Consider the following 20,989-nt stretch of genomic DNA (forward strand, 5'->3'; position numbering starts at 1 on the left):
ATGCTTTGCATGCAGCCCCTCCTTTCATGTTGCCCTCTCAGGTGTGAATAATTGCTTGCATCTTGTTGGATTAACCATAAAGAGAGAGGGAGGCAAAGAGAGGGGAAGAACACAGTATTTTGAGTTATTTTCAAAGCAATATGCTTGTTGGGCACACAGAGAGAGCGCAGTGAATACTGATTGAAGAGAAATAGATATATATATATATATAAAGTACATGTATATATATTTTTGCAGAGCATTATCCTAAAATGTGTAGTGATCATAATGCTGATAACATTGCTTCAGTTCATAAAAATCAGCATTTTCTTGCTTCAGTCATCACGTCAGTGAAGATGTTACAGTAAGCTGATGAAGACACAATTAGGTACTTGTCCGACTGCACCTCATAGTCTGTGCCAGTTTCTGCTGGCACAGCATAATCCTCTAGAACCCCCAGGATTAAATTTTTATGGTATCTTTTTAAATATAGTCTTTTAAAAAAAAGGCAGATGGAGACAGACATTGCCAAGACAGGACGTAGTGTGGTAACAGTTAACTGCACATTAAGACACAAGCCAAATATTCTGCATTTAATAAATGGTTTTCTTAGCATTGCTAATGAATTGTCGTGGAAAAACAAAAGGACTTCTCATGGAAATAAATTTTAAAAACCCATTGATGGGCATGTAATGTGCAAAATTACACACATGGCGACTGCAGATATTAATTAGATATCTTAATTTGTAACTTTTGACTAACACTGGCAATTGCCAAATTAAACCTGTGCTATTCATAGTTCAAGGCTGTTTTTTCTTAACTTTTAGTTATGAATAGGCCACACCAGGTAATACCTAAGCTCATTTTTAAACATGAATATATATCTAATGTTCTTTCAAGATGTCTCATTCACACACTGCGTTCATGCCTTCTCGCACATTTGTTTGTTTTCCATGTGTAAAAAAAATGAATATTAATTACTTAATCCTTCCTCAAGCAACACCACAATTATATATCTTGACTCCAGCAAGCTTTGATTTCTGGGTCACTTTTTGTGGTCCTTTCCTGGAATCCAAAGTTTAATCTTAATGTTATTGCTGTGGCAAAAGCCCTAAGGAGTTCGCCCTCATTAAATATGCATTTGAAATATTCAGATCTGTTTCCCCAGCTGCTGTTTTTCCTCTGTAAATAATGGAAATAATGACACATTAATGATAAGTACATCATCCACAACGTAAGGTAGAGGCACATATCAATTTCTCTGCGTGTTCATGGACCTTTAGCTAATGTGATGTGTAGGACATACTGCTATTACAGTTCAGATGGAGTTAATCTCCATCTCTTTTCTGTCTCAAAATAAAGAAATATGGCTAAAACATTAGAATAAAGTACCAGCTACAGTATAGCAAGTTGCATGTTTGCTTCATTCCATGAGATCATAAGCAGTAAGATCATTTTGTCCCTCCTGGTGGTATATTATGTTAATTACACCCCAAATTACAATCAATGAATCAGGATAAATTGTCTGTCTCCTTCCATATTACTGCATATGGGTTGTGAAGACAAATTAGCTCAGGAGGAATTGCATCTAATAATATTGTTCTGTGTTTGAGTATTCTTATAAACATCATTACTAATTCCAGTCTTAAATGGGGAGTCGGTTACATCTGGCAGATTCCGTTCAGAAACTGCTACAATAAGAACTGCAGGCCTAAAGAAGTGAAATCATGGATTCACATCCTCTGGTTTGTATTGAGGCTTCATAATCATCACTGAGTGAGAGAACTGTGCAACTGAGGTGGCAAATGATCTTTTAAGCCAATTAAGGCCTTGGGCGACGTAGCCAGGGTTTCCGATACCGATAAAAGCCTGTTAATTTCAGATAGATTCTGAGACACCCTTCTGCTTTTCCTTGGATTTTGTCACACATACTTTTATGAGATTGCATACTTTACATGCCGGTCCTGGCTGCGCTGATGTTTGCACATCCTCGTCTGCTGGAGATGTTGCTTATGTCTGACAGTGCAGACACATTCAACTCCAGCGGAGCTACAGTACACATCAGACAACAAACAAGGGTCGAGCGCGGTATAGGCAATTTGGACTTTCGGGTTCAATCTCCTGGATGCAAAACACTTGCACTTTGCTGCGTGTGATGTGGAGTGAATTTTTAACGGCACTTTATGACTTGTTTGGAGCTGGTTTGGGAGAAAGATGGCTTTGAAACTGCAGAGGCCGAGTTGTTGTGTGTGTTGCGTGTGGTCATCCGCGGTTTAATCAAGCTTCCTGTGACACAGGGTCAGAAGATAATGTAGATTATTAAAGCTTTTCATTAGGGGCTGAATTGCTCCCTTGAGGTTTAATGCATGTGTGATGTTTTCTGGAGTCTACTTTATTAACCTGCTGCTTTGGGCCTGGCACACTTTCAAAAGCCTTTTTAGTTCTTCAAGAAGCGATGCTACTACATGTAGATAATGACTAGACTCAAAAATGTCTCAGCGGCCAGAAAATAAAGGAATATTTGATGTATATAAGTGGATTTTTCTTTTACATTATGAAACAAATACTGCACACTGTTTATAGTGGTTCACAGCTTTGGGACTTTAAGGTCAGTTCACGTTGGACTAGAATGAAGGGCGGCCTGAGTACCTGTGACAAATGTTCCACCAAGTGCCTGTCACTGGGCTGTCATGGTAACCGAGGCCCTGTGCTCTTTAACCCTGCTTACACATAGTGACTGCCACCTTTAACCAACTGTCCCGGGGGTCAACTACTGTTTGTTTTCTGTCATGTTGGGAACAGAAGGTCTCCTAAGGCTTGTAATCTTATGATCATGCATGACATAGTTCAGTATGTATGTGCATTTGTCTGTGTACGAGTGTGACCTCTGCTGTCTCTCTGACCTGTAGCTGAATATGTGTTCATCAGGGCTTTTTTATGACAAAAATAAATGGCTAAAGTTTGTACTTTTCATCATCCTGCTGTATTCACTGTCCATGCATATATTAGGCTTATGTAACAAACAGTATACAGCATATTTTCTATCATATGTTGCAGATGGAATAAATTACTTTGGGGAGAGTTAATAAATCCAAGAAGAAAAAAACAACTCTGTGTCTCACAGTGCTTGAAAACAAAACTGACTTACTCTGTTTTGCATAATGGGTCTCATTTCACAAGGGCAACTGTCAGTGTCCACAGTCTCCTCCGCAGTAAGCAAGCAAGGCCCGGGGCAACCTTGCTCATCTCAGACACCTGCACGGGCCATCACAAGAGCGAATGATGGCTCAGGTCCGGCGGCTTTATCTGCAGATTCTCTTTCTCAAGCTTCTGGTAGCAGGCAAAAATCCTACACTACTTATTAATCAATAACAACTGACAGGAATGTTTAATTTCTCTGCCAAAGCTATGTTTATTCAAATCAATATTTTTCACCTGCTTATTCAAGCTCAGACGTGCATACAACACATCATCATTGGAATCTAAATAAAACACAACAATTGAAAATCATTTTTGATTAACTGCCTTGATCCACCCACCACAAAAAACTCACACAAAGAAGGAAATCTCCCTTCATATTTCCCTCCATAATATATACATTTGCAAAAGTTTTGAAGCATTGTTTAATGTAGTTGGTTTATCTATATTTGTGTAGCGCTAATGCTAATCGGTTTAGCAAAATAGGCAGTACCCTAAAAAAATGAATGGCTGGGGATGATATCATTTGGTGATATAGTCAGAATAACCTTCAGTCAAGTGTGGCCAGTTTCATACTTATTGTATTACTTAAACATAAGCTACTGGGCTTTGAATGTATCCCATGAGGTAAAGCAGTGCAATCAGTATTTATTCTCTTGAATTAATCTAGAAATTAATATTTTTTCCAGATTCTTGCTTCAAAGGTCAAAGTGCTGCTTCCGAGGGAAAAAATCCAAGCACCAAACCATTATGACAGATGGCATTGTCAGAGCCATTGTGCTGTCCATACACACTGCACTCTACTGTATACAGTCTTGAATATGGTTCTGTCCAAAAGGCAGCAGTGCATGGTGGGTAGGCAATCAGCAGGCCCCCTTAAGACTTTCCCTTTACGTTGTAAGGCCCTCTTTGATGTGTGCTGCAGTAAACACAGCTGGTTCTCTCCCAACCACAGTCTCCTGAGGGATGAGACTCAGCACAAGAACACTAATGAGCACATTAGAAGGAAGCCATAGAAGGAAAATGCTACAGTTGTAAATAGAATTGTCTCTTGTGTTGTCTATAACAAAGATGCTGTCTATACTATGAGACGTGCTGGTGTTTATGCATTCCACTGCACTGTGTGTATAAGTCTTGCATATGTCTACAGAGTATATACTAAATATGGAGACCAGAACAGTGCAATTCCTTTTTTAAAGTTGATGAAGCCACGATGTGCAAACATGGATTTGAAGCTAAGCTGCAAAAATCGAAATATATAACCACAGCTTTCAGCTGCACTATAATTAACAGTTGAGGGGATTCAAGCATTGGAACTAAAAAATGAACATGGCACTGTGAAACTGAAGTGACATATGCCACCGACAATAACAGCAGCAAACCATTACAAATGAATCATTCTCCAGTTATTCCATTTAAGATAATTATAGGGCATAGAAAAGTGATGCAGAACAATTCTACCTGCCTGAAAAAAAACGGTGTTAGAGCTCATTCTTCACGGGCAGGTCAAATTTTCATATGTCAAGGTGAGTGCACTGGTTAAGAATGATGCTTATGTTATGGAACATTATGTTATGCTTACTATGAAAGAGTAAAGGCAAACATTGTAGATGTTAGTTACCCCCAGAAAGCTTATTTATAGTCATGAGAAGTTAAGCATGCAATATAATACAATAGCTGCTAGAATCACCTTTTGCTTGAAATAATTGTTTTCTGCATGACTTTTACAGCTTTTATATCCTTGTAGAGACGTTTTGAACCATTCTTCAACAATATTCCTTCAGGTTCCACCGCAGCATTCTATTTGAGGTCTGGACTGGACTGGGTCATTGCGACACCTTGATTTTTTCTTTTTCGGCCATTCTGCTGCATCATTGACCTGCTGCATGACCTAATTTGGGTCAAGCTTTAGCTCTTGGACAGATGGCCTCATGCTTCACTGTAGCATACTTTGGTATAAAGAGTTCATGGTCAACTCTGTGACTAGAAGATGTCCAGGTCTTGTGCCTGCAAAACCAGCCCCAGTCATCATCTCTGCACTTCTGTGCTTGACAGCTGGTCTGAGGTGTTTGTGCTGATATGCTGTGATGGGTTTGTGATGGCCAGACATCTTCACTTTGATTCTTGTCTTTCCAAATGACATCATTCCAAAAGTCGTGTGGTTTGTTTTGACGCAACTTTGGACACCTTAGCCATGCTGCCATAATCTTTTTAGAGAGAAGAGGCTTTCTCCTGACAAGCCATACTTCTTCAGTACTTTTCTAATTATACTGTAATGAACCATAACATTTAATATGCTAACTGAGGCAGTTTTTGCAGTTTCTCTGAGCATTGCATGGCCTGACCTTTAGGGTAAATTTGCTGGGATGATTGTTGCATTGTGTTGACACGTACCTGAATGCTCCAGACCAGCAAACTGCCAAAATCTTTGCTTTTATAGAGGTAGTCACACTCACTGATGATCCAAAAAATGAAGCGCTTTAGATTAGCAGTGCCTGGCTGCTACTTACCCTCTTAATTGCTATGGAAGCAGTAAGGGTGTACTTAGCTTTGCACAGGACTGCAGAAACCCCTGAGACCCCCCTTTTCATGCCAATGTGGATGCTACAACGTGTAGCATATAATCTGACGGCTGACTTTGCCCGAGTTTTAGTGCAATTTGAGTTGATGTATGTGTTTATAACACCAACTTTCCGTTTTACTACATCTAAAGTCATGATGTGTCTGAATTGTACAGTTTAAATGTTAGCTCCAGAGACTTTGCTTTTGTTATGGAAGTGGAGTTACTTTAACATTTATTTTAGAGCAGCATATCTTTACATTCCTGGCATGCTTTCTAATATGAAGAACAATTATGTGCAAATTCTTGAACTTACTGAAGTTATACACTTCAACTTAATTGTATTGAGGGAGAGAAAAAAGCACTAGCCTTGGTATTCTTCTCAGATAACTCTGATCTTTCAAGCATCATTTGAATCTGTGATCCCCAGCCAGTAGATTCCTTGAAAGTTACCAAGGGATTGAGCAATCTGGATTGCCTTTGTGCAACGGGGAGAGTGAGAGACGTGAAAATGATTTCAAAGAGTCCAGGATGAATCATGCTCCCACTGCAGCTGCCATTTATTAGCACATTTTCCACCATGGTTTTTACAGCTACCTAGCATACATAGGTTCATAGAGTTTGCTAGAGGCTTGCTTTGCAGGGGGGTTATTTTGTAAAAGGCTTCATTAAAAGTGTTGATAAATGAACGTCATACTAACTTGTGTGGTTGTCATAATTAGTCATGACATTAAATCTTAATAAAAACTAAAAGCGAGGGACACCTCATTTATCAGCTGTTACCTCTATAATGAAGATGAAGATTAATGTGAAAAAAAGTGTGATACGCTCCCACTACTGGTTTGATATGAAAAATGTCCTTAACTCATTAAAGTACTTGTACCAGCCTCAGAATTTAAACAGACTTTTTCAGGGTTAATCCTTTGAATGTCAAGGAATGGCAACGCAGTAAACATAACATCGGAAAAATCAAACACAGATTATCACTTTCTTGTTTTGATACAACAAGAAACCCTGTAATCCCTTTATTAACTTGCTCTTGTTTCCAGCTTGACATGTGCTCATTCAGAAGTCCCTGAGTTGTGCTTGCTATGCTGCAGATTTTTTTCAAACCAATTCTTGCCTGTCAAGGATGATGAAATGGAAACCCATAAGAAATTGACAGCGTGTACCGCTCAAGGACGAACATATCTGAAGATGACTTGTTTCCTGATTTGGACAAGGGGGCTAAGAGAGTAGATGTAATCCTTAAAGACTTAAGCACATAGGGTTTTTTTGTTAGTTTGTTTGTTTTTTGTTAGGCAGTTGTAGAATGACGGGTGAGACATTTTTCATTGTATTTTAAAGAAACGGACAACGTGTTGAAATGTTTGCGTTCACTGCCGCATCTTATAGGTTTGGATGAATCACTGCAGCCCACACAAAATTTTGAAAATCAGCTATTATGGAAAACTTTTTGCCATAATATATTTAATTTTAGGAGCTTATGTCAGCCTCTCCCCTTCTGGGTGTGAAACTGGCACATTGTCTATATAATAGTATACAGAAGGTGCTGTTGAAAGCTTTTTCTCTTGGAGGATAAATAAAATAAAAATGTATGTGTATATATATTATATATATGTGACCTTGTGTTGTTCACATCCTACTATTCTGCTCCGTCACCAACATGTGATTCAAGAATTCAATTCAATTCAATTCAATTTTATTTATATAGCGCCAAATCACAACAACAGTCACCTCAAGGCGCTTTATAAGATAAGATAAGATGATAAGATAAGATAAGATAAGATAAGATGACCTTTATTAGTCCCACAGGTGGGAAATTTGTTTTGTTACAGCAAAAGTGCAAAGTTATGTAGCAGAAATGAGAAAACACTGGAATGCAATAAAATACAATAAAATAAAATAAAATACTATATACAATAGAATAAAATAGAATAGAATAATATATACAATAGAATAAAATAGAAATACAAATACTATATACAACTGAGTAGGAAAATACAAAAATACAACTTCGTCAGAAGAAGAATTGCACATATAGCAGTCTTATTGCACATGTGTGGGTTTGTGTGTTTGATCAGCTGCAAAAGTCTTTGTTGTGGAGTCTGACAGCAGTGGGGAGGAAAGACCTGCGAAATCTCTCCGTCCCACACCGTGGGTGCCGCAGTCTCCCACTGAAGGAGCTGCTCAGTGCTGTCACAGTCTCATGCATGGGGTGGGAGATGTTGTCCAACAGGGATGACAGCTTAGCCACCATTCTCCTGTCACTCACCACCTCCACTGGGTCCAGAGGGCATCCCAGAACAGAGCTGGCCCTTCGGATCAGCCTGTTCAGTCTCTTCCTGTCCCCAGCAGAGATGCTGCCACCCCAGCAGACCGCACCATAGAAGATGGCTGAAGCCACCACAGAGTCATAGAAGGTCTTCAGGAGTGGGCCCTCCACTCCAAACGACCTGAGTCTCCGCAGCAGGTACAGCCTGCTCTGCCCTTTCCTGTAGAGGGCGTCTGAGTTATGAGTCCAGTCCAGTTTGTTGTTCAGATGAACACCAAGGTACCTGTAGCTGTCCACAGTCTCAATGTCCATACCCTGGATGTTCAGTGGTTGCAGTGGAGGATGCTTGTGCCTGCGGAAGTCTACCACCAGCTCCTTGGTTTTACTGGCATTGATCTGGAGGTAGTTCAGTAGGCACCAGTCCACAAAGTCTTGAGTCAGTCCTCTGTACTCCTTGTCGTCCCCATCAGTGATGAGGCCGACTATTGCAGAGTCATCAGAGAACTTCTGCAGGAAGCACTGGGTGGAGTTGTGGGAGAAGTCTGCAGTGTAGATGGTGAAGAGGAACGGAGCCAGAACCGTTCCCTGTGGGGCCCCCGTACTGCAGACGACCCTGTCCGACACACAGCCCTGAGTCCTCACATACTGTGGTCGGTCGGTGAGGTAGTCCAAAATCCAGGTAGTGAGGTGATGGTCCACTCCCGAGTTCTCCAGCTTGTCCTTCAGAACCGAGGGAAGAATAGTGTTGAAGGCACTGGAGAAATCAAAGAACATGATTCTCACAGCGCTCCCAGCGGTCTCCAGGTGCGCGAGGGAACGATGTAGGAGGTGAATGACGGCATCATCCGCTCCAATGCCAGGTTGGTAGGCAAACTGAAGTGGGTCCAGTGATGAGCTCACAAGGCGCCGAAGCTGAGCCAGGACCAACCGCTCCAGGGTCTTCATCAGGTGGGATGTCAGAGCCACCGGCCTGTAGCTGTTGAGGTCCTTGGGGCGTGAAGTCTTTGGCACTGGAACAACACAGGAGGTTTTCCAGAGCTGTGGGACTCTTCCCAGCCTCAGGCTCAGGTTGAAGAGGTGCTCGATCACCCCACACAGTTGGTCCGCGCAGGACCTGACGACCCTTGAGCTGATGCCATCTGGGCCCGCTGCCTTCTTGCCATTAATCCTCCTCAGTTCCCTCCTAACCTGGGTGTTAGGAGCAACAGTGGGGGTGGGTGAGTCTGCAGCCGATGTTGGAGACTGCCTCATGGCTGAATCAAATCTGTTGAAGAAATGATTCAGTTCATTTGCCCACCTCACATCCCTCCCAGGCAGAGAGTTCTGATGTTTGTGGCCTGAGATGGTTCTGAGGCCTCTCCAGACTTCACCAACGTTATTTTGCTGAAGCTGGTTCTCCATCAGCTGTCCTTCCCATTCCTTATCAGTCCCCTCAGCTTTCTCTGCACCCTTTTCAACTCCTCCTTGTCTCTGGATTTGAAGGCCCTCCTCTTCTGCTTGAGGACAGCTTTAATTTCTGGGGTAATCCATATTGTACGGTAGACCCTGTAACAATACATACAGAGAAAGCCCAACAATCAAATGAGCCCCTGTGAGCAAGCACTTGGCGACAGTGGGAAGGAAAAACTCCCTTTTAACAGGAAGAAACCTCCAGCAGAACCAGGCTCAGGGAGGGGCGGCCATCTGCTGCGACCAGTTGGGGTGAGAGAAGGAAGACAGGATAAAGACATGCTGTGGAAGAGAGACAGAGATTAATAATAAGTAAGATTCAATGCAGAGAGGTCTATTAACACTTAGTGAATGAAAAAGGTGACTGAAAAGGAAAAACTCAATGCATCATGGGAGTCCCCCAGCAGCCTATGCCTATGGCAGCATAACTAAGGGAGGATTCAGGGTCACCTGATCCATCCCTAACTATATGCTTTAGCAAAAAGGAAAGTTTTAAGCCTAATCTTAAAAGTAGAGATGCTGTCTATCTCCCAAATCCAAACTGGAAGCTGGAAGCAGTGCTATATTTGAGCCACTTTTCATGCAGGAAATGATAAACTAATGATATATCAGGAAAAGCTTGCTGTACAGACTGCTTCGCATAAAATACAATGGCAACTTTGAAGAATAAAGTTTTTGAATTTTTTCCAGCACAGATCGGATTCCTTGTGTTGCAGGTACTTGGAGGTGTTTGGTATCTGGATGACCTTGGCTTTCTAATGTAAATATATCAACGGTTAGCCTTACAGCACAAAATCAATTTCCTCTTTAGCTGGAACCCTCTGCCTCACATGCTTAGAGCTGAACCACTGACCTGGCATAGTGGGTGTTGTCTTTGAATATCAATCGTGGTACTTCTCACGTGTAGTCACTGGCTGCTGCTTTCTGAATAAAATATCCAGGAGGCTTTAAAAGCCGTGACAATTATTGCGAGGGATGTGCATACCACAGGGGGACGTTGTGTTCTATTTTCTATTAATAAAGTTACATCTTTGAATAGATAACCTTTTAATGATTCACTCTGGGAGTTTGTGGAATTAATAATACAACATATAATCCCTGTGTCTTTTAAAGCCTAGAGAGTGAAAGAGTCAGCTTTGGTTTGAGGCCTACTTTTGTAGAGTAAAAAAAATGTTCATGTTTTACTTTTCTACTGTGTTTGTATCCACCTTAGAAGAGACCAGTGGTATTTTTTTTACTGCTAAAGAGTCTACATTTAAACCGCCACAATAATTAGTTTAAATAATGTCTTCCAAAGTTTTAGACATAGAAGAGTCTCGGGTAGCCTCAGGAGCAACACATATCTCCTTGTGTTCTCTCTGATCTCTCATCAGCTCTTGGGTCTTACATCAAGAGCCCCAGATTTATCAATCAATAGCCATAAACAAAACATCGATTGAACTGGACACTGGGGCACAACAAACAGATTATCAAGTTTTTAGCCCTCCGTGTGCACATGGTGACTAGAGGCACAGCTGTAAAAATGCCACTTGCCAGCCAAAGCGTGCCGTGTACAGAGGATCAGGCATGAAAGATGTGGGAGCTTCATACAAAAGGAATTACAATTACCCGAACATGGTGTTAAAAAGGTGTGCCTGTGCACCACATAAATGGATGAAAGCAGAATCAGATGAGTAATCCAATTGTATTGGCAAGGTATTGGGGTATAATACCAGTCAATCCAATTGCCAGTGCTTGAACACGGAGCGAGAGCTCCTCTGTGTCATTGTGCACACATGTGTGCTTGGGTAATTCCGATAGAGTGTTTGGACAAATTTTGCACGTGGTTGCACGCGTTTGTACATAACAGTTGCGGTGCTGACATGTCTGACAGCTGTGCATATTTCACAGGGTGGAGAACCCTGCATTGCGGTGCTCGTACACAGCAGCCATGCTCTTTATGTGAGAGCAGCTCAGGGTCAGACTAGAAGAAGAAAATCAAAGTTGCCTCACCAAGCCCATCACTCTGTGTTGTGTCTCTGGGTAGCGCAGTGCTAACGCATTCACATCTCTCTGCCTTACCTCGTTAATATATTCCCGGGTTTTTCAGCTGTGTTTACTAAAGCAGCAGAAAGGGAATTTCACTTAGAAGTTGTGGTTAAACGGCTTCATTTGAAACAATAAAAGCAAGCAGAATACATGGTATTTAATAATGATGCGAGCACATACACCAAAAACAGTGCAAGTGTGTTATTTCAGTCATCATTACTTTCCTCTCTTTGTCTCTTCAAGCTGAAAACACCAATTTTAATCAGTCCTTAATAAAACACAATCATTCCCTGGGCTATCTTGCTTTTAGCCCACTGAGATTCGCAAGGGAGCGAGGAATGAAATCTTCTCTTCCAATCTAACAAGAGTGGTTGTTTCATTACAAATAAGTAAATCGCTGCTGAATGACATTTGCCGCTTCACATGAAAGAAGTTTAGAAAAATGTTCCTGTTGATTTAAGTTGCTAAAGAATGAGGGGATTTTTTTAATATACAAAACTGTTCAATTTGAATAAATTGGTTTCCTCTTGTCTCTCTCCAGCACTGGCCCCAACACATCCCAGCCTTCGTTCAGAGGTCTTCAAGCCATGTGTGGAAGACAAGGACCTAGCCTTTTGTCTGAACGAGGGAGAGTGTTCGATCATTGAAACGGTGGCTGGGGTTCACAGACACTGCAGGTGAGTGTGAAGGCTGCACCGTGTTTCTGTGTGGCATTTTGTTTCTGTCTCCTCACTGAATCGCTCTCTTTGTCCCCCACAATCCATCACCAATTCAATCACTAGTCTCGACTCGTTTTCACTCAGTCCAACTAAATTACTTCTGGAAGTGATGAAACACATGAAACGGGAAGATCAATGTGCAAATGCACATTAAATTTAGATCTGTTATCACCTGAACCACTACAAGAGGGATCGGATGTACTTTAGCTGAACCAGATGCTGATTCTCTGAAAAAAAGTTGCAGATTCAACCACGGAGCAGTGAACGTGACGAAACCATGGTCTTCACTTTGCTCTGACAAAAGTAGTAATAATGATAGCAATCTTATAAAATGCCTTTCTCCTTCCGTATTAAGCTTGGAAAAAAAATTTTGTCTGACATGGCCCTTGAGTCTGCACCACATTTTAATGGTAAGTGTTAAGAAGGAGCTCTTGTTATATCCTTCTTTGATCTCACTTGAAAGAAATGGATTTTTTCCTTGATTTTTCTTTTTTGCCTTTCTTTTGTGACATGATCATCTTTCCCGTATTCCTTTTGTTTTACTCTGCCTGGCACTCACACTGTGACTGCCCAAGAGAATAAATAAAGGTAACTCCAGCAAGTACACCCTTGACACATCATGTAATCAGCCAGGAATAAGTAAACTGCTGTCAATTAACTCAATTAAACTTATTGAGGAAATCAATGCAGCCCCAGGGTATTTTTAATGCCTTTGACATTACAAATTATTCGCCTGCATCAGAAAGCATCTACTGTGTGTCTCTCTCATGCAGTTGAATTAATTTGCTTCATATTTGTGATAGATAAAAAGTATCACTTATTTATACAGTACTGTGCAGAAGTCTTGAGCCACCTCTTTGTGTCTATTTCCACAGGTGAAGCAATTTATTGAACTATCTGCACACACGCATATGCAAAACAGAGTTTCTACAGTTCTAACAAACTTGAATGCCAGTATTTGGTATGACCACCTTTATTTTCCAACAAAGCTCTCTTAGGCAAGCTTTCTTGTAATTTCTTTAAGTAGGCTTCAGGAATTATTCTCGAGGCTTCTTGAAGGACATTCCACTCCTCTTGTAAGAAGAAGCCATCGACAGTGAAAGCTTTCCATTGCATGGTGGATCAAAATCTGATGGTGCTTTTCTGCATTCATAACTCCAATTTGAAAAAATGCTCAAAACTATTGACTAAAATGCAACTCCAGATGGCTGCACCTACCTCTCTCCTGACATCCTCCATGCTTGTTGACCACAGTTTGGATTTAGCAGTCTGTAAGACCTGTTGCCTCTGATTTTCAGTGCAGTTCTTTTGTAACGTGCCATACCTTGTGACTTTCAAGACGCTGCTCACTTGCTTTTAGGGCTGCCATTTCTTTTGTCCTGAAGTTTCCTAAATCTTTTAAAGGACTTACTCTGCATAGTGTTGAGATATGCCAAGTTTTTAGCTAACAGCTGTCTGGGAATCACCTTATTGATGCAAAAACACCATTTTATGCCTGCCAAGGTGTGTTATCTTTGCCATTTTGAAATTGGGACAAATTGTGTGTTTTTGTGGCAGGCTCCTATTAACAAAGTGCCAAAACTTACAATTTAAAATTGGTTCTTTGTTTTCTATTATATATAAAACGCTGGTTCATCCTTGGAGTTAAGTACCTTTTCTCTGCCTGAATGATTAACAGTTTAGTTTAAGTGATTTAACAAATGAACAAAAAACCTGAAAATGGTCAAAGAACAAACTCTGAAAGATCTTTAGAAAGCCTGGAGAATTATTGCTCTAGTCCACTTTAAACTATTACAAGAAAGTCTGGCTTCTTGGAAGCTAAATATAAAGAATTGACTGGTGTTCTCAAAACAGAACATACAACGTTTTACGAGAAAAAAAAAGAAACTGAAAGTCTAAATATCAGTTTTGGCTTTAAATAACCCATTAATTGATATTGGCTACTAAGCATAATACATTTTTTGTAACGATGCCGTCCTTTGTTCTGTGCTTTAAATATCTGCAAAGCCCAAACTTACTTGTTTAGTTCAGCTGTGCCAAAGGAGAGCCTCTGGCAATCAATATCTACCTAGAGGGAAAAAAGTTGTAACAAGATTTCCATAGGACCCAGAGAAATCTTGTTAAGGCACAGGTGAACCTGCAGAAGCCCTCCATCACTCTCCCCACAGCTTCTGTGTGGATATCCTGTCACATTCTGCTTCTCGCTGCGCCTCGCACCCATCTGACCTGCAAATCTGGTGAAGGCTGTGTTGAGCTGGAATAGGCAGCTGTCTATCCCCGTTTCATAGGCAGAACCTCCTTCAGTGAGGGCCTAACATTTATTTGGGTTTTTGGTTTTTAGAATGTACATGTAAGGAAATTTCACAGAGAACTGAGTTAGAGAGTCAAGGTGCTGAATTTAAAAAATCTCATTAGTACTCCTGCTTTAGTTAAAAGGTTTTCCATAAATTAGAAAAAAAGTGAATATTGATAACATTTTGTTAAAACATTAAACAGCTACAGAATTTGACGAATTTGCAAATTTCTATAGCTACATCAGGTTTTAGCCAAATATTTTCAATGTATTGTAAAATATAACATATGATGTTATATGTTCGTAGGAAATGGCTAGAAAGTGTTTAAATGTAAAATTATTCCTATATCAGAATATACTGGCAGTTTAGTTGATAGTGTAATTATAAGTTGTGTTAACTTAAAAAAAAGTATACAGCTGATGCTGGGAATTATTTAATGATGCAAGCTCAATGCAGTGTGTGTTTCATGTCATATTATTGTGGCAGCCACAACAATTTCGAGCATGTCACCTGTGTGACAGCATCAAGACACCCTGAAGACTTGTTGCAACTACACTCTGGGCTATAATTAGCGACAGCTGAATGATGAATATAGGACTCAGGAATGACTGGAGGGCCTGACCTAGAGACACTGTCTGGTAATTTCTCTTGAGCTGAGTGCCTGTTGTGTGAAAGAATGATTACAGGTTTGTGAGTACTTTTATTGAAAGGTTGTTTTTTTCCAGAGAGAAGTCCAAGCAGTAAGTCAGAAAAAAATATGATCATTTCACTCACAAAAAAAAAATAAAAAAATCACTGCCAAGTGGGTTGTGTTTTAATGACATTGCTACTAGGAGGGGAGTCCAAGTGGGCTTCTGATCTAAGGCAGAAATTACATCAAAGCTTGTAGGAAGTCATTTGGAATAAATGAAAACTCCCATTCTTCATTAAAGCTGCATAAGGTGATTTCTGAACTCTTGGGGGGTCACAACAAGTCCAAAGCAGCACGGTGGCATAAAGACAAAATTCGCAAGTTGTAGTTGAAATCAGATGTTTTTAAATGCATTTTAAGAAAAGTGAATTCAATTTTTAACTTATAATGATACAGAACGTTACATAAAATACAGCAAATATGTGTTTAAATATTCACAGCAGGAACATCCCATTGTTTGTGACAACAAATGTTAATCCAAAATTTACTAATACTTTCTTTCCTGTTTAATGCACAGATTCTTCAGATTCCGTGTGACTGCTTTTATGGCTTGTTAAGTTATTTGTTCACGTTTGATCTTCTACTCAGCCATTTCATACTGAAGATGTAGTGTACAATAAGCTTGTGTGAGCTTGTTTGCTGAAAATGGTGGCCCACAGTTTTATTTTTTGAGGATTAAACCATAAAAACCAGATGAAAGCTAAAAAACACAAACAAACAAAGACACATAAAGATGCTGCTATTCCATCATTTTCTTCTTATAGTCTATACGGAGTTATCTTCTTGCCTTCTTCCTGTCAGAGATATGGTTCATGAAAGTAAATTCGGACGTTGTCCATCCCTATTGCAGAAAACAAGAAAAAGAGATGAATAAAATATGAGGCTGGCGTTTCACAGTCAGGTTTAAGGTGCTGGAGATGCTGCTGCTGATCGATCAGCCCTTCAAGGAAGGTCAGATCAGTGTCCTGATCTGAGAACTGTGACCTCTCCCACTGAAATACAGAAAAAGGAAAGGTTTAAAGATCGCTGCCTTGTTTGATGTCATGCTTTCTTCCAGACCTCCAGGGCCTCAGAGCCAGTTGGATATTTTCCAACATGTGACAGCTAAAGATGTCAGAATCATCTCTAAACATTTGAATCATTGTAGGAAAACACCGTTTTGAACTTAGGAATCAATTTATTTTGTTATGAAACATTTCCTCTGCTCTCCTCCTCCTAGCCCCTTCTCCCACCACTCTCTGCCGGATGTTCATGTTTGCCAATGCTAATAAGGCTCCCAAAATAAACATGCAAATGCGAGTTTAAGACCTACTTCCACATCAGTGCCGTGCCTTTTGTACAATAAATGTACAAGAATTCAAAAGTCTTGTGAGGCTCAACACATGACAGCCTAGTCACATTCAGGATTATCACAGAAGAGATAAAAAAAAAAAAATCATAGCGTGTTGTTGGAATTTAAGCATTTTAAAAACCAAGTCACTACTTCTATAGACAGACCTTGCAAAAGGTTTTCTTCTTTTATTTGTAGAAGATGGCAAAAGAATTTCTCACAGATCAAACCAGAACATGTTTGGCATTTACTGTGACATGCCTGATATGTTGTAGGCCCACCACTGGAAAAGTTGTGACGGCCAGGACAGAGCGCAGGACCTCTGGGTACGGTGTCTGGCACTGGGTTCTTGGCAGCTGATGCTTTGGATCCTGTGGACTGTAGGTTGGGACCTCCATGAATGTGGCTGCAGGGCATCTCATGAATGCTTAATTATGTTGAGATTTGGAAATTTTGAAAGCTGGATCAAATCTTGGAACTCTTTATTGTTTTGAACTCATTTTCCCAGGTCAGTTTTTGGGGCGTGGCTGGTGCATTGTCCTGCTATGTCAGTGGCATTATGACGGGGATGTGGAGGTGTAAAACTGACATCCACATGAGTTCCAGGGCACAGAATTTCCCTGCAGAACAATTCATTGAGTATGATCAATGTTACTCACTTCAGCTGTCAGCGATTTTAATGTTGCTGATAGATCAGCGGCCCTTTTCTCCTAAGGGGACAAAAAATTTTACTTGGTTTAGTGGCGCAGGCAAATGACAAATATACTGAAGTAGGTATCTTTTCTTCTAGATGGGATGAAGCTTTAAAACATTTATAAAATGTGATTTGAGTTAAGTTAAAATATGCTTACTTCTCACAGTTCCTGAATTCAAACTCCAACAATGGTAAATGGTATGTGTTGTCCTGCAGTCACATTAGGGAAAACAGCAGCTGGAAAACAATGGCATAAAAAAGTTATTGCATTCATGTACAATGAACTTGTAAACTTTATCCTTTGAAATTAAGAAACTGAAATCCTGTAGTTCCTGTAAATTAACCACAAATGAGGTAGGCACTTTTCACGTTGCTTTCATATAGGCATATATCCAGACTACAATCAGTTGGCAACCAGCTGAATCAAGTCCCCAACTCCAAAGAAATGTGTCACAGACAAGTTGCACAATCTAACTCAGATTAATTATAATGTGTTCAGTCTGTGTTTAAACTGGACTGCAGTTATTTGTGAACTTTGCCAATCACTGTTCTGGGACAGGTTTACTGTGGCCGTGAGATGTCAAACGCACTGCAACTTAGAAAAGGACCAGTGAATAAAAAAACTGCCTCAAAGTCGCACAAAACAAATTGGAGGTTGAATGAAACACAACAGAAGAGTTCAGCTGCGGAGGTGACACGCTAACAGTAAACCTGTATCTACTGTATTATTTAAATCATGTGATTAAATCACATATTACCTTCGATCCTTTTCCCCCCTCACAACACTAAAGAATCCTCCGCTTCTTTCAAGCACATCTCAAAACACTTTCCTTTTGTGTTCTTTTGCAGCTTTTTTCTATTTGCTGGTGTTTTTTTTAGTTGTATTACATTTGACCTCTCAGGGCCACCATACAGATTGCCTCCTACTGGGTGATTTGGACACTTGACTTGACTTTCATTTGCAAGGTTGCCCAGAAGTTGATGGGTGTTGCTATACAACGTTTGGGTAACCAGTTGGTTATCACAACCACTTGTAGTTGGTTGCTGAATGCAAAAGAAATTTCATATAAACACCAGACAGCCACATTTTTTTCGAGTTGAAAAAGATTTATGCAGTGTTTGTTTGTTTCATAGGAACTTGTTTCATACATTTAGCATTTAACATGAATTGCCACATGAAAACGATAACACACTTTTTTTAACCATGAGATGTCAAGCTCACTAAGTGCACAAAGGTAGAAAGCATATATATTCTGTAACAAAAAAAGAACTTTGTGTAAAAAAGGAGGAGGAATACATTATCAAGAGGTGTAGCAGAGATGGCTGTCATATGCAATCATGTCATCTTTTTCTTAGTGCTATATTCAGCACCACAGCAGTTGGGCAGTTAGTGGTGTAGGTCTTAGAATAAAACTGCACCTTAAGTACTGTGCTAGAGTATAGGATGACCATGAGAATGATAGTACATAATCCAGTGAACCAATAAGAGATGTTGCAGTGGAAGAATTCAGTGTTACATAGGCCCTACTGCAGACTTTTGGGATACTTAGGCTATGCCAGTGCAGGATGGACTTGCCAGAGCCTGACAGTTACTTCAACAAACCACACTCCATGAATAATGGTGCATGCTAACTGTTCTGGGTTGAGTAACACTCACAACACAGAGTCACAAGCGTATATAGTTATGACTGAAAACTTGGAAGCACTTTCTCTCTCTTCTCCTCGCTCAGAGAGAGTTTGTTTGGTTGGAGGGCACTGCGGAATATATTAGTTGCAATGAAAATGCAATGCAGTTCTCTGGCCACCACCTGCAGCACTGTGTCATAGTTTGGTAACACACAGCAATAGGAATAATATTCAGGATGCTGTGCATGCTTTGGGCATGAAATACAGCAAGCATGGATTCCGGGCTGCTGTATGTGGACTTGCGTGCAGTACATCAGCTTTTTCAGACCAGTATTCTTTCTGCTGCGTTCTTGTCCCATGCGTCGAAACCAATTTCTTTTCTGGATAGAAGGTTTTGCTTGCAGATTTCAGTAGCAGCAATAGTCGATGTTCACTGAAAGAAAAAAAATTGCTTCCTCTCAAAAGAATGATTCCTAACTTGTATGGGCATTGTTTCAACAGCACATTACACAGAGGCTGGCTTGTGTTGCACAGATGATGCAAAGCTACTGCAAGTTAGCTTTATAGTTGAAACAGAATGAAGAGTAACATGAGAGTAAATATATAAATGGTTTGCATTGTTGTTATTGTTCCAGTTACATATATATATATATTCTAATAGGTCATTTAAACAATGGCTGTTTACCAGTGTAATTTCTCCCGTTAATTTAATATAGTAAAATTATTTCTATTGAGTATATAGTGGATTTAAATTGGTAACATCTCCAGACAGAGTCTAAGACATTAATGTGATGGAAAGGCTTAAATGCATACATTTCAGCAGTTCAGATTTGTTGTGAATTCTATGTTTAGTTAAAGTCAAGGAAATTCAGTTTGGATGTCAGACACTGAAAAGGCAAAAAGCTGTTAATTGCTGCTTTTAATAATGATGATCAAGAGGGAAAAAAAATCAGACTGCAGCCCACGTCTGTATGTTTTACCACGCCTTTCAGTACTAGTACGTATTTAATGGTGTCGCTTTTATTCTCCTCAGCTTGGACAATGAAGTCACTATCCCCTGTGCATGTGTGTGTCTCTGTGTGTGTGTGTGTGTGTGTCTTTGTGCTTGAGCGTGCGCTTTAAAAGCCTGGCAAGGAAAGGTAGCTCGTGTCTACTATTACCATGGTAACTTCTTGCCTCATTAGTGTGAAGCTAGAAGCTGAAAAAAATAATTGTTGACTCACTTATAGTGAGACTGCAATGGCAGCTAAATTCAAATGCTCTATTGTTTGCATTCTACTTTCTGCACTGATTCTGACTGATCAGACATTAAAATAATTGCCCCCTAATGGTATGAATGACTGCTGTCGTAAATAATTCATGAAAAATTTGCACATTTGATTGCTTCATCCAAAGCTGTGCTGGCATAAGGCATTAGATCATATTTAAAAGAACATTGATTTGTTTTATGTCTGTTCCTTCAAACCCCATCTGTGCAGACAGAGAACTATTTGCAGCTTTTAAAGCTAGAATTTCATAAAAGATGTGTTCGGTGTGTTTGTGTGCGTTCATGCTGAATGTTCATCTATACTGATATAACGAAGAACAGCAAGTCTCACAAATGAAATGCATTTCTTTGTTCCTGATGAGTAAGAAAGCTGTTTCTACTGGTAGTTTCTCTGTAGGGCTAAGCTTAAGAATAGGCTGAGACTGTCTGCTGTCTCCATGAGCCTGTTTATTTTTTTTCCTTCCAGGACCCGGGAGACGCTGACAGCAGTATTAGCAGAATCTGATATGACAAAATGAATCATATAAATGAAGACCACAGTCTCTTAACTTTCCCTTCCTGTTTTTCCTCTTCTCATCTTCCTTTTTCTATGGGGAGCCAGTTCAGCGATTAAATTGTCACTGCACCGTCAGACCTTGACAGGCTGCACTAATCCACGATGCTGCCATTCCTTTGCTGATCCATCCTGCTAGGGAGGACGTACTCCAGGCTTAAAGCCAATGGGCCATGTCCCCCCCCTTACACCTACCACCACCACCCACCCCTAGCAGCTGTATGAAAGCAACCACACATGGGAGCAGACTTACCTGTTGGCAACAGTTCTTGACAGGGCCATCACTTGGCCTCGGATCTCAGCTCAATTGGCACATCAGGTTTCTG

At 40.3% G+C, this 20,989-nt stretch overlaps 1 protein-coding gene across 1 annotated transcript in view; it reads left to right on the forward strand.

The window, feature by feature from the left end:
• Positions 1–20,989, forward strand: part of nrg3b (neuregulin 3b) — a 195,573-nt gene that overhangs the window by 87,843 nt on the left and 86,741 nt on the right. The window contains exon 2 of the mRNA XM_005471251.4: positions 12,031–12,166. Within this exon, the coding sequence (XP_005471308.2) occupies positions 12,031–12,166 (136 nt within the window). The remainder of the gene's footprint in view (positions 1–12,030; positions 12,167–20,989) is intronic.

This window comes from Oreochromis niloticus, linkage group LG8, assembly GCF_001858045.2.
Source record: "Oreochromis niloticus isolate F11D_XX linkage group LG8, O_niloticus_UMD_NMBU, whole genome shotgun sequence".
In the NCBI taxonomy this organism is placed as follows: Eukaryota; Metazoa; Chordata; class Actinopteri; order Cichliformes; family Cichlidae; genus Oreochromis; species Oreochromis niloticus.